This window comes from Ranitomeya variabilis, chromosome 2 (genome assembly GCF_051348905.1).
Source record: "Ranitomeya variabilis isolate aRanVar5 chromosome 2, aRanVar5.hap1, whole genome shotgun sequence".
NCBI lineage: Eukaryota > Metazoa > Chordata > Amphibia > Anura > Dendrobatidae > Ranitomeya > Ranitomeya variabilis.
Window position 1 is genome coordinate 1,089,824,126 of NC_135233.1, and position 17,883 is coordinate 1,089,842,008.

At 47.9% G+C, this 17,883-nt stretch overlaps 1 protein-coding gene across 4 annotated transcripts in view; it reads right to left on the reverse strand.

The window, feature by feature from the left end:
- HMBOX1 (homeobox containing 1) overlaps positions 1 to 17,883 on the reverse strand; it is a 77,959-nt gene that overhangs the window by 28,328 nt on the left and 31,748 nt on the right. For all 4 annotated transcript variants that reach the window (XM_077291735.1, XM_077291733.1, XM_077291736.1 and 1 more), the window contains exon 2: positions 8,947 to 9,103. In XM_077291735.1, the coding sequence (XP_077147850.1) occupies positions 8,947 to 8,978 (32 nt within the window). In that variant the 5' untranslated portion in view covers positions 8,979 to 9,103. The remainder of the gene's footprint in view (positions 1 to 8,946; positions 9,104 to 17,883) is intronic.

Sequence of the window (17,883 nt, forward strand, 5' to 3'; positions counted from 1 at the left end):
CCAGTAATATAGGCTGGATGTGAGCTCTGTGTGTGTCTCCCAGTAATATAGGCTGGATGTGAGGTCAGTGTCTCTCCCAGTAATATAGGCTGGATGTGAGGTCTGTGTGTCTCCCAGTAATATAGGCTGGATGTGAGGTCTTTGTGTCTCTCCCAGTAATATAGGCTGGATGTGAGGTCAGTGTGTCTCTCCCAGTAATATAGGCTGGATGTGAGGTCTGTGTGTCTCCCAGTAATATAGTCTGGATGTGAGGTTTGTGTGTCTCTCCCAGTAATATAGGCTGGATGTGAGGTGTGTGTGTCTCTCCCAGTACTATAGGCTGGATGAGAGGTCTGTGTGTCTCTCCCACTAATATAGGCTGGATGTGAGGTCTGTGTGTCTCCCAGTAATATAGGCTGGATGTGAGGTCTGTGTCTCTCCCTGCAATATAGTCTGGATGTGAGGTCTGTGTGTCTCTCCCAGTAATATAGGCTGGATGTGAGGTCTGTGTGTCTCCCAGTAATATAGGCTGGATGTAAGGTCTGTGTGTCTCTCCCTGCAATATAGGCTGGATATGAGCTCTGTGTGTCTCCCAGTAATATAGGCTGGATGTGAGCTCTGTGTGTGTCTTCCAGTAATATAGTCTGGATGTGAGGTCTGTGTGTCTCTCCCAGTAATATAGGCTGGATGTGAGCTCTGTGTGTGTCTCCCAGTAATATAGGCTGGATGTGAGGTCAGTGTCTCTCCCAGTAATATAGGCTGGATGTGAGGTCTGTGTGTCTTCCCCAGTAATATAGGCTAGAAGTGAGGTCTGTGTGTCTCTCCCAGTAATATAGGCTGGATGTGAGGTCTGTGTGTCTCTCCCAGTAATATTGGCTGGATGTGAGCTCTGTGTGTGTCTCCCAGTAATATAGTCTGGATGTGAGGTTTGTGTGTCTCTCCCAGTAATATAGGCTGGATGTGAGCTCTGTGTGTCTCCCAGTAGTATAGGCTGGATGTGAGCTCTGTGTGTCTCCCAGTAATATAGTCTGGATGTGAGGTTTGTGTGTCTCTCCCAGTAATATAGGCTGGATGTGAGCTCTGTGTGTCTCCCAGTAATATAGGCTGGATGTGAGGTCTGTGTGTCTCTCCCGGGAATATAGGTTTGATGTGAGCTCTGTGTGTGTCTTCCAGTAATATAGTCTGGATGTGAGGTCTGTGTGTCTCTCCCAGTAATATAGGCTGGATGTGAGCTCTGAGTGTCTCTCCCAGTAATATAGGCTGGATGTGAGCTCTGTGTGTGCCTCCCAGTAATATAGTTTGGATGTGAGGTCTGTGTGTCTCTCCCAGTAATATAGGCTAAATGTGAGCTCTGTGTGTCTCCCAGTAATATAGTCTGGATGTGAGGTCTGTGTGTCTCTCCCAGTAATATAGGCTGGATGTGAGGTCTGTGTGTCTCTCCCAGTAATATAGGCTGGATCTGAGCTCTGTGTGTGTCTCCCAGTAATATAGTCTGGATGTGAGCTCTGTGTGTCTCTCCCAGTAATATAGGCTGGATGTGAGCTCTGAGTGTCTCTCCCAGTAATATAGGCTGGATGTGAGCTCTGTGTGTGTCTCCCAGTAATATAGTCTGGATGTGAGGTCTGTGTCTCTCCCCCAGTAATATAGGCTGGATGTGAGGTCTGTGTGTGTCTCCCCCAGTAATATAGGCTGGATGTGAGATCTGTGTGTCTCTCCCAGTAATATAGGATGGATGTGAGATCTGTGTCTCTCTCTCAGTAATATAGGCTGGATGTGAGGTCTGTGTGTCTCCCAGTAATATAGGCTGGATGTGAGCTCTGTGTGTCTCTCCCAGTAATATAGGCTGGATGTGAAGTCTGTGTGTCTCCCCCAGTAATATAGGCTGGATGTGAGCTCTGTGTGTCTCTCCCAGTAATATAGGCTGGATGTGAAGTCTGTGTGTCTCCCCCAGTAATATAGGCTGGATGTGAGATCTGTGTGTCTCTCCCAGTAATATAGGCTGGATGTGAGCTCTGTGTGTCTCTCCCAGTAATATAGGATGGATGTGAGATCTGTCTCTCTCTCCCAGTAATATAGGCTGGATGTGAGGTCTGTGTGTCTCCCCCAGTAATATAGGCTGGATGTGAGGTCTGTGTGTCTCTCCCAGTGATATAGGCTGGATGTGAGCTCTGTGTGTCTCCCCCCAGAAATATAGGCTGTAGGTGAGGTCTGTGTGTCTCTCCCAGTAATTTAATATAGGGTGTATGTGAGATCTGTGTGTCTCCCCCAGTAATATATGCTGGATGTGAGGTGTGTGTGTCTCTCCCAGTAATATATGCTGGATGTGAGGTCTGTGTGTCTCCCCCCAGTAATATAGGCTGGATGTGAGGTCTGTGTGTCTCCCCCCAGTAATATAGGCTGGATGTGAGATCTGTGTGTCTCTCCCAGTAATATAGGCTGTAGGTGAGGTCTGTGTCTCTTCCAGTAATATAGGATGGATGTGAGATCTGTGTATCCAGTGTTTTCAAAGGGTAACATTTCTCCTTGCGGAGAGTGACATGTCAAGCCTGAGATGTCAAGGTCAAAAGACTTAAGCCTTGCAATGCTCCTCTGAAATATGCAAATTGTCTGTACAGAGAGGTAGAGGACTAGAATAGTGATTAAAGAACGCGCTCGGATAACGTGCTATCTAAGCAAGCTTGGGGGTCATCCGGGTATCTTGGGTGTGGCCGGATAATATATTTGAGTCCTTGCGGCTGCGTCTTTTGTGGCAGTAGACAGCGACAACACATGCCTGTTTGGCAAATCCCGCATGTGCGGCGGTTAATGCTGCAAAACATGCAGCCGCATGGACTCGAATATATTGTCCGAGCACACCCAAGATACTCGGACAGCCCCCGAGCGTGCTAAGATAGCACGTTATCCGAGCACGCTAGCTCATCACTAGACTACAAACACTTGTGCCACCAGTAGTAAGTAGTAATCCTAAGAGGCAATATCGCCTCTCTATGAGCCTTGCCACATGAGTTAGGATAAAAGCAAAAATCTCAATTTGCAGAGTGTTTCGGTGTACTGCCTCTCATCAGTGCAAAGTGGGAGATCTGGTTCTTTGCCCTGATAAAGTGGCGACAGGCGTACCATAGCCTTCCAGCTGCCATTTGTAATAATGAGGGGGGAGAACAAAGAGCCATCAGGAGCGCTGACAGTTTTTTTTTAACATTTTTGTAGATCACCCTGCTAACTAAGACAGACGTGTACGGCTGCAAAATGGTATAAAACTTTTAATGAAGACTATTTAGAAAGTAGCTGAACTTTGCATTAAGGAAGGAAAGGAGCAATAATGAAGCGGTTCCTTTGTCTGCCCCTTTGCCCATGCTGCTCCACTTATCATCGCTCCTACATTACAGCACAACCTCAAAGACTCAGCTGTAAAGTGTTATCCCTCCTAATACTGCTCAGTGCCGGCACGCCTGTGCGTCCTCCATGCACCGTCCGGTGTGAAAAGCGTTCGAGACGGCAGCAGAAGCGTCACTGGCCCCGACATTGGGGACTTCAGTTACGATGAAAAAATGAGCAGACCACACGTTATTGTCTCCCCCCGTATCGTGTATGCAGGGCTCAGGCTGATTAATGATCGCTTGGTAATTGCTTTACAACAAAAGGGAGAGGGAAAAGTAAACACTTCAGACAACGAGCAAATATTATTAGTTTCCATAAAGGAAGATAAACTCCCGATATAATATACTTCACAGCACAGGAATGTGGGCACGGGAGTAATACGGGCAGCTGATGACCGGGCAAGAAAAGGGGCTGCCTGGGCAGATAAAACACTTAAAAAGGGCGCTCACCAAACTCCTCCAGACAGCTGTGATGTAATGTGTCCCCTCCATACACCTCTGATGTAATGTGTCCCCTCCATACACCTCTGATGTAATGTGTGCCCTCCATACACCTCTGATGTAATGTGTGCCCTCCATACACCTCTGATGTAATGTGTCCCCTCCATACACCTCTGATGTAATGTGTCCCCTCCATACACCTCTGATGTAATGTGTCCCCTCCATACACCTCTGATGTAATGTGTCCCCTCCATACACCTCTGATGTAATGTGTCCCCTCCATACACCTCTGATGTAATGTGTCCCCTCCATACACCTCTGATGTAATGTGTCCCCTCCAGACAGCTGTGATGTAATGTGTCCCCTCCAGACAGCTGTGATGTAATGTGCCCCCTCCAGACAGCTCTGATGTAATGTGTCCCCTCCAGACAGCTCTGATGTAATGTGTCGCCTCTATACAGCTCTGATGTAATGTGTCCCCTCCATACACCTCTGATGCAACGTGTCCCCTCTATACAGCTCTAATGTAACGTGTCCCCTCCATACAGCTCTGATGTAACATGTCCCCTCCATACACCTTTGATGTAACGTGTCCTCTCCATACAGTTCTGATGTAATCTGTCCCCTCCATACACCTCTGATGTAATCTGTCCCCTCCATACACCTCTGATGTAATTTGCCCCCTCCATACACCTCTGATGTAATCTGTCCCCTCCATACACCTCTGATGTAATGTGTCCCCTCCATACAGCTCTGATGTAATCTGTCCCCTCCATACAGTTCTGATGTAATCTGTCCCCTCCATACACCTCTGATGTAATGTGCCCCCTCCATACAGCTCTGATGTAATCTGTCCCCTCCATACAGCTCTGATGTAATCTGTCCCCTCCATACAGCTCTGATGTAATCTGTCCCCTCCATATAGCTCTGATGTAATCTCCTGATACCAGCCCTCACAATATATTATAATCAAGGAAAAGCAGTGGTGCATCATGGGAAGTGTTCACTTTACAGGCCCTTTAAATCCAGGGAGAGGATGAGTTCTGGGCTCCTGGGGTTGAGAGGGTCCTGGAAATGGTCGGTGAGGATTTTATATTTACTTAAAGGGCCACTGTCACCCCCCCCAGCCGTTATAAACTAAAAGAGCCACCTTGTGCAGCAGTAATGCTGCAGTCTAACAAGGTGGCTCTTTTAGTTTTTGATTCATTTATTAGCTCAATAAAGCGTTTTATAAATTGGCCACACATACCAGATATTATACCTGGAGGCGGTCCGAAGCGTCCTGTATGAATCCCCCAACTGCCGTCACTCTTCTCTTCAGGGCCGATGGTACACGCCCCCTTCGCGCTGTTGCTTCTTAAATCCGGCGCCTGCGCTGTGCGTGCCTGCCTGGGGCCTGCGCAGTCTTCATTATCAGTAGCAGCTCAGATGCAGGGTGCCTGACTGCGCAGGTGCGGGCAGTGCGGCCGCCCTGTTACTGAATCCCCGCCCCGCACTGTGTTATTCATTATGCACAGTGCGGGGCTGGGGTTCCTGGGCATGCGCACTGCGCTTGTCAGACGCTCCCCCGGTCCCCCGCCTTCCAGCATTGCCCGAATATACAGGTTTCATTGCCGACGTTTGGAACAACCACAAAGAACAACGCTTTATTGAGCTAATAAATGAATCAAAAACTAAAAGAGCCACCTTGTTAGACTGCAGCATTACTGCTGCACAAGGTGGCTCTTTTAGTTTATAACGGCTGGGGGGGGTGACAGTGGCCCTTTAAGATGCCAAAATAAAAATTGAAAAAAGAGGAAATTGACGGAGGAAGAAAAAAGGAAGACGAGCTGAACATCCTCTGCACACACATTAATGAGTACACCCCCCCACCCCAGCTTATTATACAGTGACAGTAGCTTATATATAGCAGCCACTGCTTACAATAGAAGCATTAGGAATCTCATTGTCTCATTGCCAAGGACATGGCGGGGGCCGCCTCGCATCCAGGCACTCCGAGAGCACAAAATTTAGCCTCCTTTTCAGCTCGGCAAAAGGGTCCCGAATCTGAACCCGAGTTGCTGGGTATTTCTTAAGTGCCAGGTGTCAAGGATCATTTGTGTGCTTTTCTTTCTTTGTTGAGATAAGTGTATTTGGAGGCTAAAAATAATAATAATAACAATAATAATAATAATAATAATAATAATAAAAAAAAAGCTTGGGTTGAACAGGCTTTTTTTGTTTCCTTGCTGGCTGCAGAATGAGTGAACTGAGAATCTTGTCAGTGAGCTCATTCTGATGGTAGGCTCCTCTAAGCAGCGGATCGTGAGCCTGTGCGTCCACATAGTCTATGAGCAGAGAAGGGGTCGCACATGCTCACAGGGACATCGAGGACCCAAACTCATGATCGGTTTGGGTCTTAGTGGGCGGACCCCTAGTGATTGTAGATTTATCACCGCACTTGTGGATCGTGCAGATATATGGTTTATGGGACGACCCCATTAAAGGGTGCTGTACACGGCTTGTTGAAAGTCTTGCGGATGCCTGAAACCGCCTGCGCCATACATCTCCATCTACTTCTTGGGCGTCTTCACACCAGTCAATCCTAAGCTACACAATAATCAGTAACACAAGCTTACAATTATTTACCCCAGGAGGAACCGAACCGGAAAATCTCCCTCTCATAGATCACACAACATGATGGAGAGCGCTGATGGGCAGAGGTGGCGGGAGCAGGGCAAGCTTCAAACACAGGTGTGATGCCAGGAGTGTGAATGGCGGACGTCTCCCTGGGTATTGGGTATGGTGGCACAGAAGGAAGCAACCAGGCAGAAAATGGAGGCAGCCACGCGGAACACTTAATAAAGGAGCATTTGTTGTTTTAACAGCGGAGAAGTCGTTTACAAACAACCTGAACAAATGCCGATCCTGGTGCCCGATGCCTTATCTTGCTCCCAGTAATTCCCGTCATTACAACACTGCTAATGGGTCCCTGCAGAGCTACTGAATGAGAGGGGGCAGCTCTTCATTAATACCCCACTCCTCCCCTCTGGGGAGCAGACCAGCTGGAGGACGCCACACTCCTCCCCTCCGAGGGGCAGAACAGCTCAAGGCCACCACACTCCTCCCCTCCAAGGGGCAGACCAGCTCAAGGCCACCACACTACTCCCCCTCCGAGGGGCAGACCAGCTCAAGGCCACCACACTCCTCCCCCTCCGAGGGGCAGAACAGCTCAAGGCCGCCACACTCCTCCCCTCCAGGGGCAGACCAGCTCGAGGCCGCCATACTCCTCCCCTCCAAGGGGCAGACCAGCTCAAGGCCACCACACTCCTCCCCCTCCGAGGGGCAGAACAGCTCGAGGCCGCCACACTCCTCCCCTCCAGGGGCCAGAACAGCTCGAGGCCGCCACACTCCTCCCCTCCAGGGGCCAGAACAGCTCGAGGCCGCCACACTCCTCCCCTCCAAGGGGCAGACCAGCTCAAGGCCACCCCACTCCTCCCCCTCCGAGGGGCAGAACAGCTCGAGGCCGCCACACTCCTCCCCTCCAAGGGGCAGACCAGCTCGAGGCCACCACACTCCTCCCCTCCAGGGGCAGACCTCGAGGCCGCCACACTCCTCCCCTCCAGGGGCCGACCAGCTCGAAGCCATCACACTCCTCCCCTCCATGGGCCAGAACAGCTCGAGGCCGCCACACTCCTCCCCTCCATGGGCCAGAACAGCTCGAGGCCGCCACACTCCTCCCCTCCATGGGCCAGAACAGCTCGAGGCCGCCACACTCCTCCCCTCCATGGGCCAGAACAGCTCGAGGCCGCCACACTCCTCCCCTCCATGGGCCAGAACAGCTCGAGGCCGCCACACTCCTCCCCTCCATGGGCCAGAACAGCTCAAGGCCACCACACTCCTCCCCTCCATGGGCCACAACAGCTCGAGGCCGCCACACTCCTCCCCTCCATGGGCCACAACAGCTCGAGGCCGCCACACTCCTCCCCTCCAAGGGGCAGACCAGCTCAAGGCCACCACACTCCTCCCCCTCCGAGGGGCAGAACAGCTCGAGGACGCCACACTCCTCCCCTCCAGGGGCCAGAACAGCTCTAGGCCGCCACACTCCTCCCCTCCAGGGGCCAGAACAGCTCTAGGCCGCCACACTCCTCCCCTCCAGGGGCAGACCAGCTCGAGGCCACCACACTCCTCCCCTCCATGGGCCAGAACAGCTCGAGGCCACCACACTCCTCCCCTCCATGGGCCAGAACAGCTCGAGGCCACCACACTCCTCCCCTCCAGGGGCAGACCAGCTCGAGGCCACCACACTCCTTCCCTCCAGGGGCAGACCAGCTCGAGGCCACCACACTCCTTCCCTCCAGGGGCAGACCAGCTCGAGGCCACCACACTCCTCCCCTCCATGGGCCAGAACAGCTCGAGGCCACCACACTCCTCCCCTCCAGGGGCAGACCAGCTCGAGGCCACCACACTCCTTCCCTCCAGGGGCAGACCAGCTCGAGGGCACCACACTCCTCATCCCATGGCTAGAGGGGAATACGCCCCTTCATGCTACCCCAAAACCAAAATACAAAATGTCTCCTTTCCTGCCTTCTAGCAAAAGTGCAAGATGCCCCAAAAGCCAGAACACATTCTCCCACGCCGGGTTTAGAGCCCACAATGCATCCTTCACATCTCCCACCAGAGAACAAGATGAACCCCCTTTTGACCACCCAGAAAAATATAAAACAAGCCCAGTCCCAAAGCACGAGGCCGGCGCACAATCCGATAACATAAAGGACCAGAGAATTAGAAGGAAGCATGCGATTCATTTCACTTTGGCGTACCTGCACCGATTATTGAGGCAGACTGAATTCAGCACGTCTCTTTCATGCTGCTGCTCATTCCACTATGCTTTACACTGCAGCTTCAATTTCTACAAATTGGCCGCTGTGTACAAGCACAAGCTCCGCAGGAAGTCAGTGTATAACTAAACCGTGACAGAAGGGGGAATCTCATTGAGAAGCTGCTGCTTTGACCAACCTTAATTATTGGTTGAGGGCTCAGTCGTGGTATAAGGCAGCAACGTAGACAATTAAATGAAGCAATATTCATCCAACATGCATTAAAAAAATTACTGCAAGAAGTAAACGAAAAGGTAAACAGGAGACTAGGAAGACAAGAAGCTGCTGACCTCAGGACACTTGCGTCTGCAGATGGACGCATATCAGCAGGATCATAGGCGAGGCCCGCCACTGCTGGCCACCATGCCGGGGAGAAGAAAAGATCTGATCCGTGGCCCTCCGGAGAAACACCTGCTGGTCCCTCAAGTAGTCAGAATAAAGATGAACCTGCCGAAGAAAAATAGAAAATATTAAAATGTGTCAAAGTGATTACATTGCGAACGAATATTATTAATATTGCTGCTAAGCTTTCCCAAACTATTGAATGGCAAGTCTGGCTAGTTATGCAGCTAAGCTCCCCCAGTCCCCATGGATGTAAAACTATCTATCAAGGCAGATTGGCTGTTCAAATATGTAGCAAACTTGGGTGACAACCTGGACAGAGGATTAAACATCTGTAGTATTGGTTGTCACCCAGCTTTCCCAGATACAGGAAAAGTCATCACTGTATTGATCTTTTATTTAACGAATTATTAACTATATAGGTTTTTAAAATCCTAATACGAGCGGTACGAACATAGTGACCTGACGTTGCATACCTGCGTGGGATACAACTGCGCCCCTGGAAATTACACCTCAAAAAAAAAAAAAGACGAGACGCAGGAGTGTAGCGCAGGGGAAATGATGCATTAGGGTGGGGAGTAAAGATTCAGAATAAAGATTAGACAGTCTGGGATGAAGTGCTGCATCTCCGAAGAAAAGGCGAGACAGGGGAAGAATCTCCTAGGTATAAAGATTGATGTCAATAGGGCTGTCTGAGATAGCAGCTAATTGAAAAACACGGCAGCAGGACTCCAAGCCGGGAGGAGGGGGAGACGGAGCCACAGATGACGGCTGACATTTACACGCCAAGACCTTTCAGATTCACAGGAACAACGGCGATGAGGGGGTTAAACACCGCACGTCAAAACCATCATCTACAAGAAGCCTTCAGAGGAATCGTCTGTTACTAAATGTAAGGATTTGTAAAATCCAACAATAGAATCATAGGCGGCGGGCCCACGGCCAGCCCCCTCCGTGTGTGACCCACGGCCAGCCCCCTCCGTGTGTGACCCACGGCCAGCCCCCTCCGTGTGTGACCCACGGCCAGCCCCCTCCGTGTGTGACCCACGGCCAGCCCCCTCCGTGTGTGACCCACGGCCAGCCCCCTCCGTGTGTGACCCACCAGAAGTTGTTACGGGGGAGATAGAAATGTGAGAAAGATCAAAACCTCTGTCACAGGAGAGCGGCTCATATGCCAATCAACCACTTTTACCAAATATTTTGGATAACTTGTATTTTTCCTCTCTGCATCATGTCTATCGTCACTTTTTTTCATTTCTTGTATGAAATAGCTGTATGAGGGTTTACTTCTGATGGGACGAGATGTTAATTATTTGCATCATTCTTGGGCTCTATACAATTATACAGTTTTGCAAAAAAGAAAAAAACAACATATATATATATTATCTATCTATACACACATATATATTACACACATATTACACACACATATATTACACACATATTACACACATACATTACACACACACATACATATTACACATACGCACACATACATATATATTACACACATTACACATATTACACACACATATACATTACACACACACATACATATATATTACACACATATTACACATACATATATATTATACACATATACACACATATATATTACACACATACATATACTGTATATGACACACACATATATACACACACACACACACATACAGTACAGACCAAAAGTTTGGACACCTCATTTAAAGATTTTTCTGTATTTTCATGACTATGAAAATTGTACATTCACACTGAAGGCATCAAAACTATGAATTAACACATGTGGAATTATATACTTAACAAAAAAGTGTGAAACAACTGAAAATATGTCTTATATTCTAGGTTCTTCAAAGTAGCCACCTTTTGCTTTGATGGCTGCTTTGCACACTCTTGGCATTCTCTTGATGAGCTTCAAGAGGTAGTTACCGGGAATGGTTTTCACTTCACAGGTGTGCTCTGTCAGGTTTAATAAGTGGGATTTCTTGCCTTATAAATGGGGTTGGGACCATCAGTTGTGTTGTGCAGAAGTCTGGTGGATACACAGCTGATAGTCCTACTGAATAGACTGTTAGAATTTGTATTATGGCAAGAAAAAAGCAGCTAAGTAAAGAAAAACGAGTGGCCATCATTACGTTAAGAAATGAAGGTCAGTGAGTCCGAAAAATTGGGCAAACTTTGAAAGTGTCCCCAAGTGCAGTGGCAAAAACCATCAAGCTCTACAAAGAAACTGGCTCACATGAGGACCGCCCCAGGAAAGGAAGACCAAGAGTCACCTCTGCTTCTGAGGATAAGTTTATCTGAGTCACCAGCCTCAGAAATCGCAGGTTATCAGCAGCTCAGATTAGAGACCAGGTCAATGCCACACAGAGTTCTAGCAGCAGACACATCTCTACAACAACTGTTAGGGTATGTGCACACGTAGAATGGTCCACTGTGGATTTTTCGGCAGCGGATTTGATAAATCAACAGGGCAAAAACACTGCGTTTTTCCTGCGGATTTACTGCCCATTTACCGCGGTTTTTGTTCAGATTCCACTGCGGTTTTACACCTGCGGTTTTCTATTATGGAGTAGGTGTAAAACTGCTGCGGATTCCGCACAAAGATTTGACATGCTGCGGAATGTAAACCGCTGCGCTTCCGCACGTTTTTTTCCGCAGCATGTGCACTGCAGATTGCGTTTCCCATAGGTTTACATTGTACTGTAAACGCATGGGAAACTGCTGCGGATCCGCAGCAAAATCCGCAGCGTGTGAACATAGCCTTAAGAGGAGACTTTGTGCAGCAGGCCTTCATGGTAAAATAGCTGCTAGGAAACCACTGCTAAGGACAGGCAACAAGCAGAAGAGACTTGTTTGGGCTGAAGAACACAAGGAATGGACATTAGACCAATGGAAATCTGTGCTTTGGTCTGATGAGTCCAAATTTGAGATCTTTGGTTCCAACCACCGTGTCTTTGTGTGATGCAGAAAAGGTGAACGGATGGACTCTACATGCCTGGTTCCCACCGTGAAGCATGGAGGAGGAGGTGTGATGGTGTGGGGGTGCTTTGCTGGTGACACTGTTGGGGATTTATTCAAAATTGAAGGCATACTGAACCAGCATGGCTACCACAGCATCTTGCAGCGCCATGCTATTCCATCCGGTTTGCGTTTAGTTGGACCATCATTTATTTTTCAACAGGACAATGACCCCAAACACACCTCCAGGCTGTGTAAGGGCTATTTGACCAAGAAGGAGAGTATTTGACCAAGAAGGAGAGTGATGGGGTGCTACGCCAGATGACCTGGCCTCCACAGTCACCAGACCTGAACCCAAATCGAGATGGTTTGGGGTGAGCTGGACCGCAGAGTGAAGGCAAAAGGGCCAACAAGTGCTAAGCATCTCTGGGAACTCCTTCAAGATTGTTGGAAGACCATTCCCGGTGACGACCTCTTGAAGCTCATCAAGAGAATGCCAAGAGTGTGCAAAGCAGTCATCAAAGAAAAAGGTGGCTACTTTGAAGAACCTAGAATATAAGACATAATTTCAGTTGTTTCACACTTTTTTGTTAAGTATATAATTCCACATGTGTTAATTCATAGTTTTGATGCCTTCAGTGTGAATTTACAATTTTCATAGTCATGAAAATACAGAACAATCTTTAAATGAGAAGGTGTGTCTAAACTTTTGGTCTATACTGTACATTACATTACTGATCCGGAGTTACATCCTGTATTATACCCCAGAGCTGCACTCACTATTCTGCTGGTGCAGTCACTGTGTACATACATTACTGATCCTGAGTTACATCCTGTATTATACTCCAGAGCTGCACTCACTATTCTGCTGGTGCAGTCACTGTGTACATACATTACTGATCCTGAGTTACATCCTGTATTATACCCCAGAGCTGCACTCACTATTCTGCTGGTGCAGTCACTGTGTACATACATTACATTACTGATCCTGAGTTACATCCTGTATTATACCCCAGAGCTGCACTCACTATTCTGCTGGTGCAGTCACTGGGTACATACATTACATTACTGATCCTGAGTTACATCCTGTGTGTATTACCCCAGAGCTGCACTCACTATTCTGCTGGTGCAGTCACTATGTACATACATTACATTACTGATCCGGAGTTACATCCTGTATTATACCCCAGAGCTGCACTCACTATTCTGCTGGTGCAGTCACTGTGTACATACATTACTGATCCTGAGTTACATCCTGTATTATACTCCAGAGCTGCACTCACTATTCTGCTGGTGCAGTCACTGTGTACATACATTACTGATCCTGAGTTACATCCTGTATTATACCCCAGAGCTGCACTCACTATTCTGCTGGTGCAGTCACTGTGTACATACATTACATTACTGATCCTGAGTTACATCCTGTATTATACCCCAGAGCTGCACTCACTATTCTGCTGGTGCAGTCACTATGTACATACATTACATTACTGATCCGGAGTTACATCCTGTATTATACCCCAGAGCTGCACTCACTATTCTGCTGGTGCAGTCACTGTGTACATACATTACTGATCCTGAGTTACATCCTGTATTATACTCCAGAGCTGCACTCACTATTCTGCTGGTGCGGTCACTGTGTACATACATTACATTACTGATCCTGAGTTACGTCCTGTATTATACCCCAGAGCTGCACTCACTATTCTGCTGGTGCAGTCACTGTGTACATACATTACATTACTGATCCTGAGTTACATCCTGTATTATACCCCAGAGCTGCACTCACTATTCTGCTGGTGCAGTCACTGTGTACATACATTCCATTACTGATCCTGAGTTACGTCCTGTATTATACCCCAGAGCTGCACTCACTGAGTATCAGCAGAGCTGGGTGCAGGGTCACTTAGTATTGCAGAGGGGGCATCAGCAGTACAATATCCGGCACATTATGATGCCCCCCGCCTGTGATGAATGTCACCTGTCATTCCCAGAAGATGTAGGGGATATGAGACAATCTGGCCGCTAATAGAGCTGGGACTACAAATAATTCAGAAATGGAATAGCAGCAATGTGTCAGCTCCCATTATGAGAAGTGCGGCACGAGGAGACGTCTGAAGAAAAGACGCTCGCCGAAGACGCCGCGCACAACAAAGCCCCGTGTAATGTAATCACAGACTGCAGCCGGCAGAGTCAATAACATCTCCAGAAAATACATCACAGACTCATTTATAGGCGAGTTACACAATAATCAGCTGTCAGGGCACAAACCAGTCACCTTGGACTACAGAGCAGTGTGTGCAGGGCGGCAGTGCATTGTAGGAGATGTAGTGCTCACAGCGGGCCCTGCAGTAACCTGTGTACCCGGGATATCCCCACCACCACACGGAGCGCCACATCCCCACCACCACACGGAGCGCCACATCCCCCACACGGAGTGTCACATCCTCCACCATACGGACCACATCCCCATATTTGGACTGCTACATGCAATCTTATACACATCTAGTGACCGTGATACAGGAGCATCACATCCAGGGATTAGTGAGTGTCCATGGCGGGCGACAGAAGGCCCCAGCGCATCTGACATCACCGAGACATGGCACTTGTACTCCTCTCTCCTTGATTCATGGTTCCAGTAAAGGAGGCTTCACACTGAAGTCATGAATCTTCAGCTTCACATCTGTGCCGCCATACAGTGCACAACTGGAGGAAACACCGATAAAACCAGAAGAACTGACAAAAACCAGTGCAAATCTATCTACCCATCTTCTCCCACCAACGTCAGACACTGGTCTTTGTTAACGTCGGCATTATATTCTGTAATCCCACTGGCGGACGGACAGAAGAGGCCGCTGTGCAGGAAGAGTGTATGGGCCCTCTGCAGTCAGTGATCGTGGCCCCGACCTCTTGGGTCCTGTGCATCGGCAGAGGTTGCACAACGCTCTGTCCGCCCCGGAGTAATCCCCTATTAACAACGAGGCAGAGTAACGCCTGTCACGGCTTCGAATAACACGGGGTTAAACGCTTTTATTGTACGTGTCTATTACTACACAAACAAATGATCAACAAAAGACCCACCACAACACTACTGCAATGGACACCAGGGAGGGGAAAATCGCTTATCCAAGACAGACTGTGCTGGAGGTGAACCAAACTTACTTCTACTCATTTTCAGCAAACGGCGGACCCCTGGATGTTCGGGTCATGTGTAACAATGTGGCAAACACTTCTGATCGGCGGTAGAATCATTAATGCCGGTCAGACAGTTGCAGTTCCCACGCTGTCAAAGGACAGCATGACCCCGCAGCTATGATTGGAGGTATAAAGTTTACCTCTGGCGTCAGCTGAGGGGACCACTGCTCCCATCAGCCTATGCCTGCTGCCGCTATTACCAGAGAGAGAAGAAGCAGCTGATAGGAGTATTTATCAGCCAGCGCCAATAAATAATAATAATAAAAATGAAAGACGGAGTGAGTACCACTGTATTTTTTATAACCAGCCAGGCAAAACTCACAGCTGGGGGCTGCAACCCTCAGCTGTCAGTGTTAGCAAGGCTGGTTGTCATGAACAGAGGGGTCCCCACTCCACTTTTTAAAAATAATTTATATTAATCATTTAAAAAAAAAAGGAGTGGAGTCACCCCCATTTTTAAACAACCAGCCAAGCTAAGGCAGACAGCTGGGTGCTGGTATTCTCAGGCTGGTAAACGGTTATGAACATTGTCCTCCCCCAGCCGCCCAGAAAAGGCGCATATATTAGATGCACAAATTCTGGCACTTTCCCTGGCTCCTCCCACTTATCCCGTCGCAGTGGCAAGTGGGGTAATATTTGTGGGGTTTTTGTCACCTTTGTATTGTCTGGCGACATCAAGCTCACAGATTAGTAATGGAGAGGCGTCTATAAGATGCCTGTCCATTACTAATCCTATAGTTATATTGTAAATAAACATACAGCAAGAAAATAAATATTTTTTTTAAATAAAAACACACATTTAAAAATAACAAAACACAACTATACTAACCTAAAGCCCATTTCATTGAAGCCAACATCTCCTGAAATAAATCAAAAATAAAAAAGCAACCATATCCCTCACCTGTCCATCGTTCTGTCCCACGCCGTAATCCATGTCTGGCGATAAACAGTTTTCAACTTGGACGATGCCACGACGTGACTGTTCAGGCTGAGAACCAGTGAGGAATGAACTGTTGCGAGCACAGCATCAGTGACTAGCGGTAATGTCATCAAGGTTACCGCCGGTCACTGAGGCTACGTCCCCAGGTGTCCCCCTGAACTGCAGTGACCTCGGTGAGATCCCCGCTAGCACAGCGAGAATCTCACGGCACAGCACAGCACTGAACTCAGAGTTCACTGCAGTTCACTGAGAAATTTCTCCCAGTGAACTCACTATGCGAGCGGTGATCTCAACGAGGTCACTGCAGTTCAGGGGCCCGGCTGGGAATGCAGCCTCAGTGGCCGGTAGTTACCTGGATGATGTCACCGCTGCTCACGAGCAGCTTATTTATCAATGGTTCTCAGCCGGGACAGTCGCATTGTGACACCATCCAGGTTGAAAACAATTTATCCCCAAACATCGATTATGGCGTGGGACTGAATGATGGACAGGTGAGTGATATGGTTGTTTTTTATTTTTGTTTTATTACAGGAGACCATGGCTTCAGTGGAATGGGCGATGACATGAGTATGGTTTAATTTAGAATCATTAAAGGACTCTGTCATTATTTCAATTAAAAGACTATTCTGGCTGTGTTTATTTACAATAAAACTATAGTATTAGTAATGGATAAGCATCTTTAAGACGCCTCTTCATTACTAAGCCGTGGGCTTGATGTCAGGAGACAATACAAAGTTAACATCAACCCCACTTGCCACTGCCACAGGGCAAGAGGGAAGAGCAGGGCAAAGTGCCAGAATGGGCGCATCTAACAGATGCGACTTTTCTGGGCGGTTGGGGGGACCAATGTCCATGGCCTGAGAATAACAGCCCACCACTATCTGCTTTAGCTTAACTGGTTGTCAAAAACGGGGGAAGCAGAGGACACCACATTGTTTTTAATTTTTTTTTTTATTAATTAAATAAAAACAGCATGTGGATCCCTCTATTCTTGATAACTAGACTTGTTAACCCCAACAGCTGAGGGTTGCAGCCCACAGCTGTCAGTTTTACCTGGCTGGTTATAAAAAAAAAACGAAAAAAAAAAAAAAGAGGAACCCACACCTTTAAATAAATACATTTTTAAAAAAGACTTACGGTAAAGCGTTGAATTCAGAGAACTCACGGGACAAATTTCTAACAGTGAACTGTGGTGAACTCTCTGAGCTCAGCATTGCAACGTGAGACTTTCTCACTGTGCTAGCAGGGATCTCACTGAGGTCACCACAGTTCAGGGGCCAGCTGAGAACACAGCATCAGTGACCAGCGGTAACCTCAATGACCTCACCGCTAGTCACTGACACTGCGCTCAGAGAAGCTCATTCATCAGTGGATCTCAGCCTGGACCATCGCATGTTGGCACCGTCAAGGTTGAAAACGGTTTACCGTATCCCCCAAACATGGATTACAGCGTGGGACAAAATGACGGAAAGCTGAAGGATACTGTTTTTTTATTTTCATTTTCTTACAGGAGAAGAGGGCTTCAATGGGCTGAGATTAGAGTATAACTGTGTGTGCTATTTTTAAATAAAGTAAGTGTGTTTTGTTTTTATATTTCAAATAAAGGACTTTATTCTGGCTGTGTGTTTATTTACAATATAACTCTAGGATTAGTAATAGATAGGTATCTCTTATAGATGCCTCTCCATTACTAAGCAGTGGGTTTGATGTCACCAGACAATACAAAAGCGACATCAACCCCACAAATAAGAATCCAAATTGCCACCGCTGCAGGGCAAGTGGGAAGAACCGG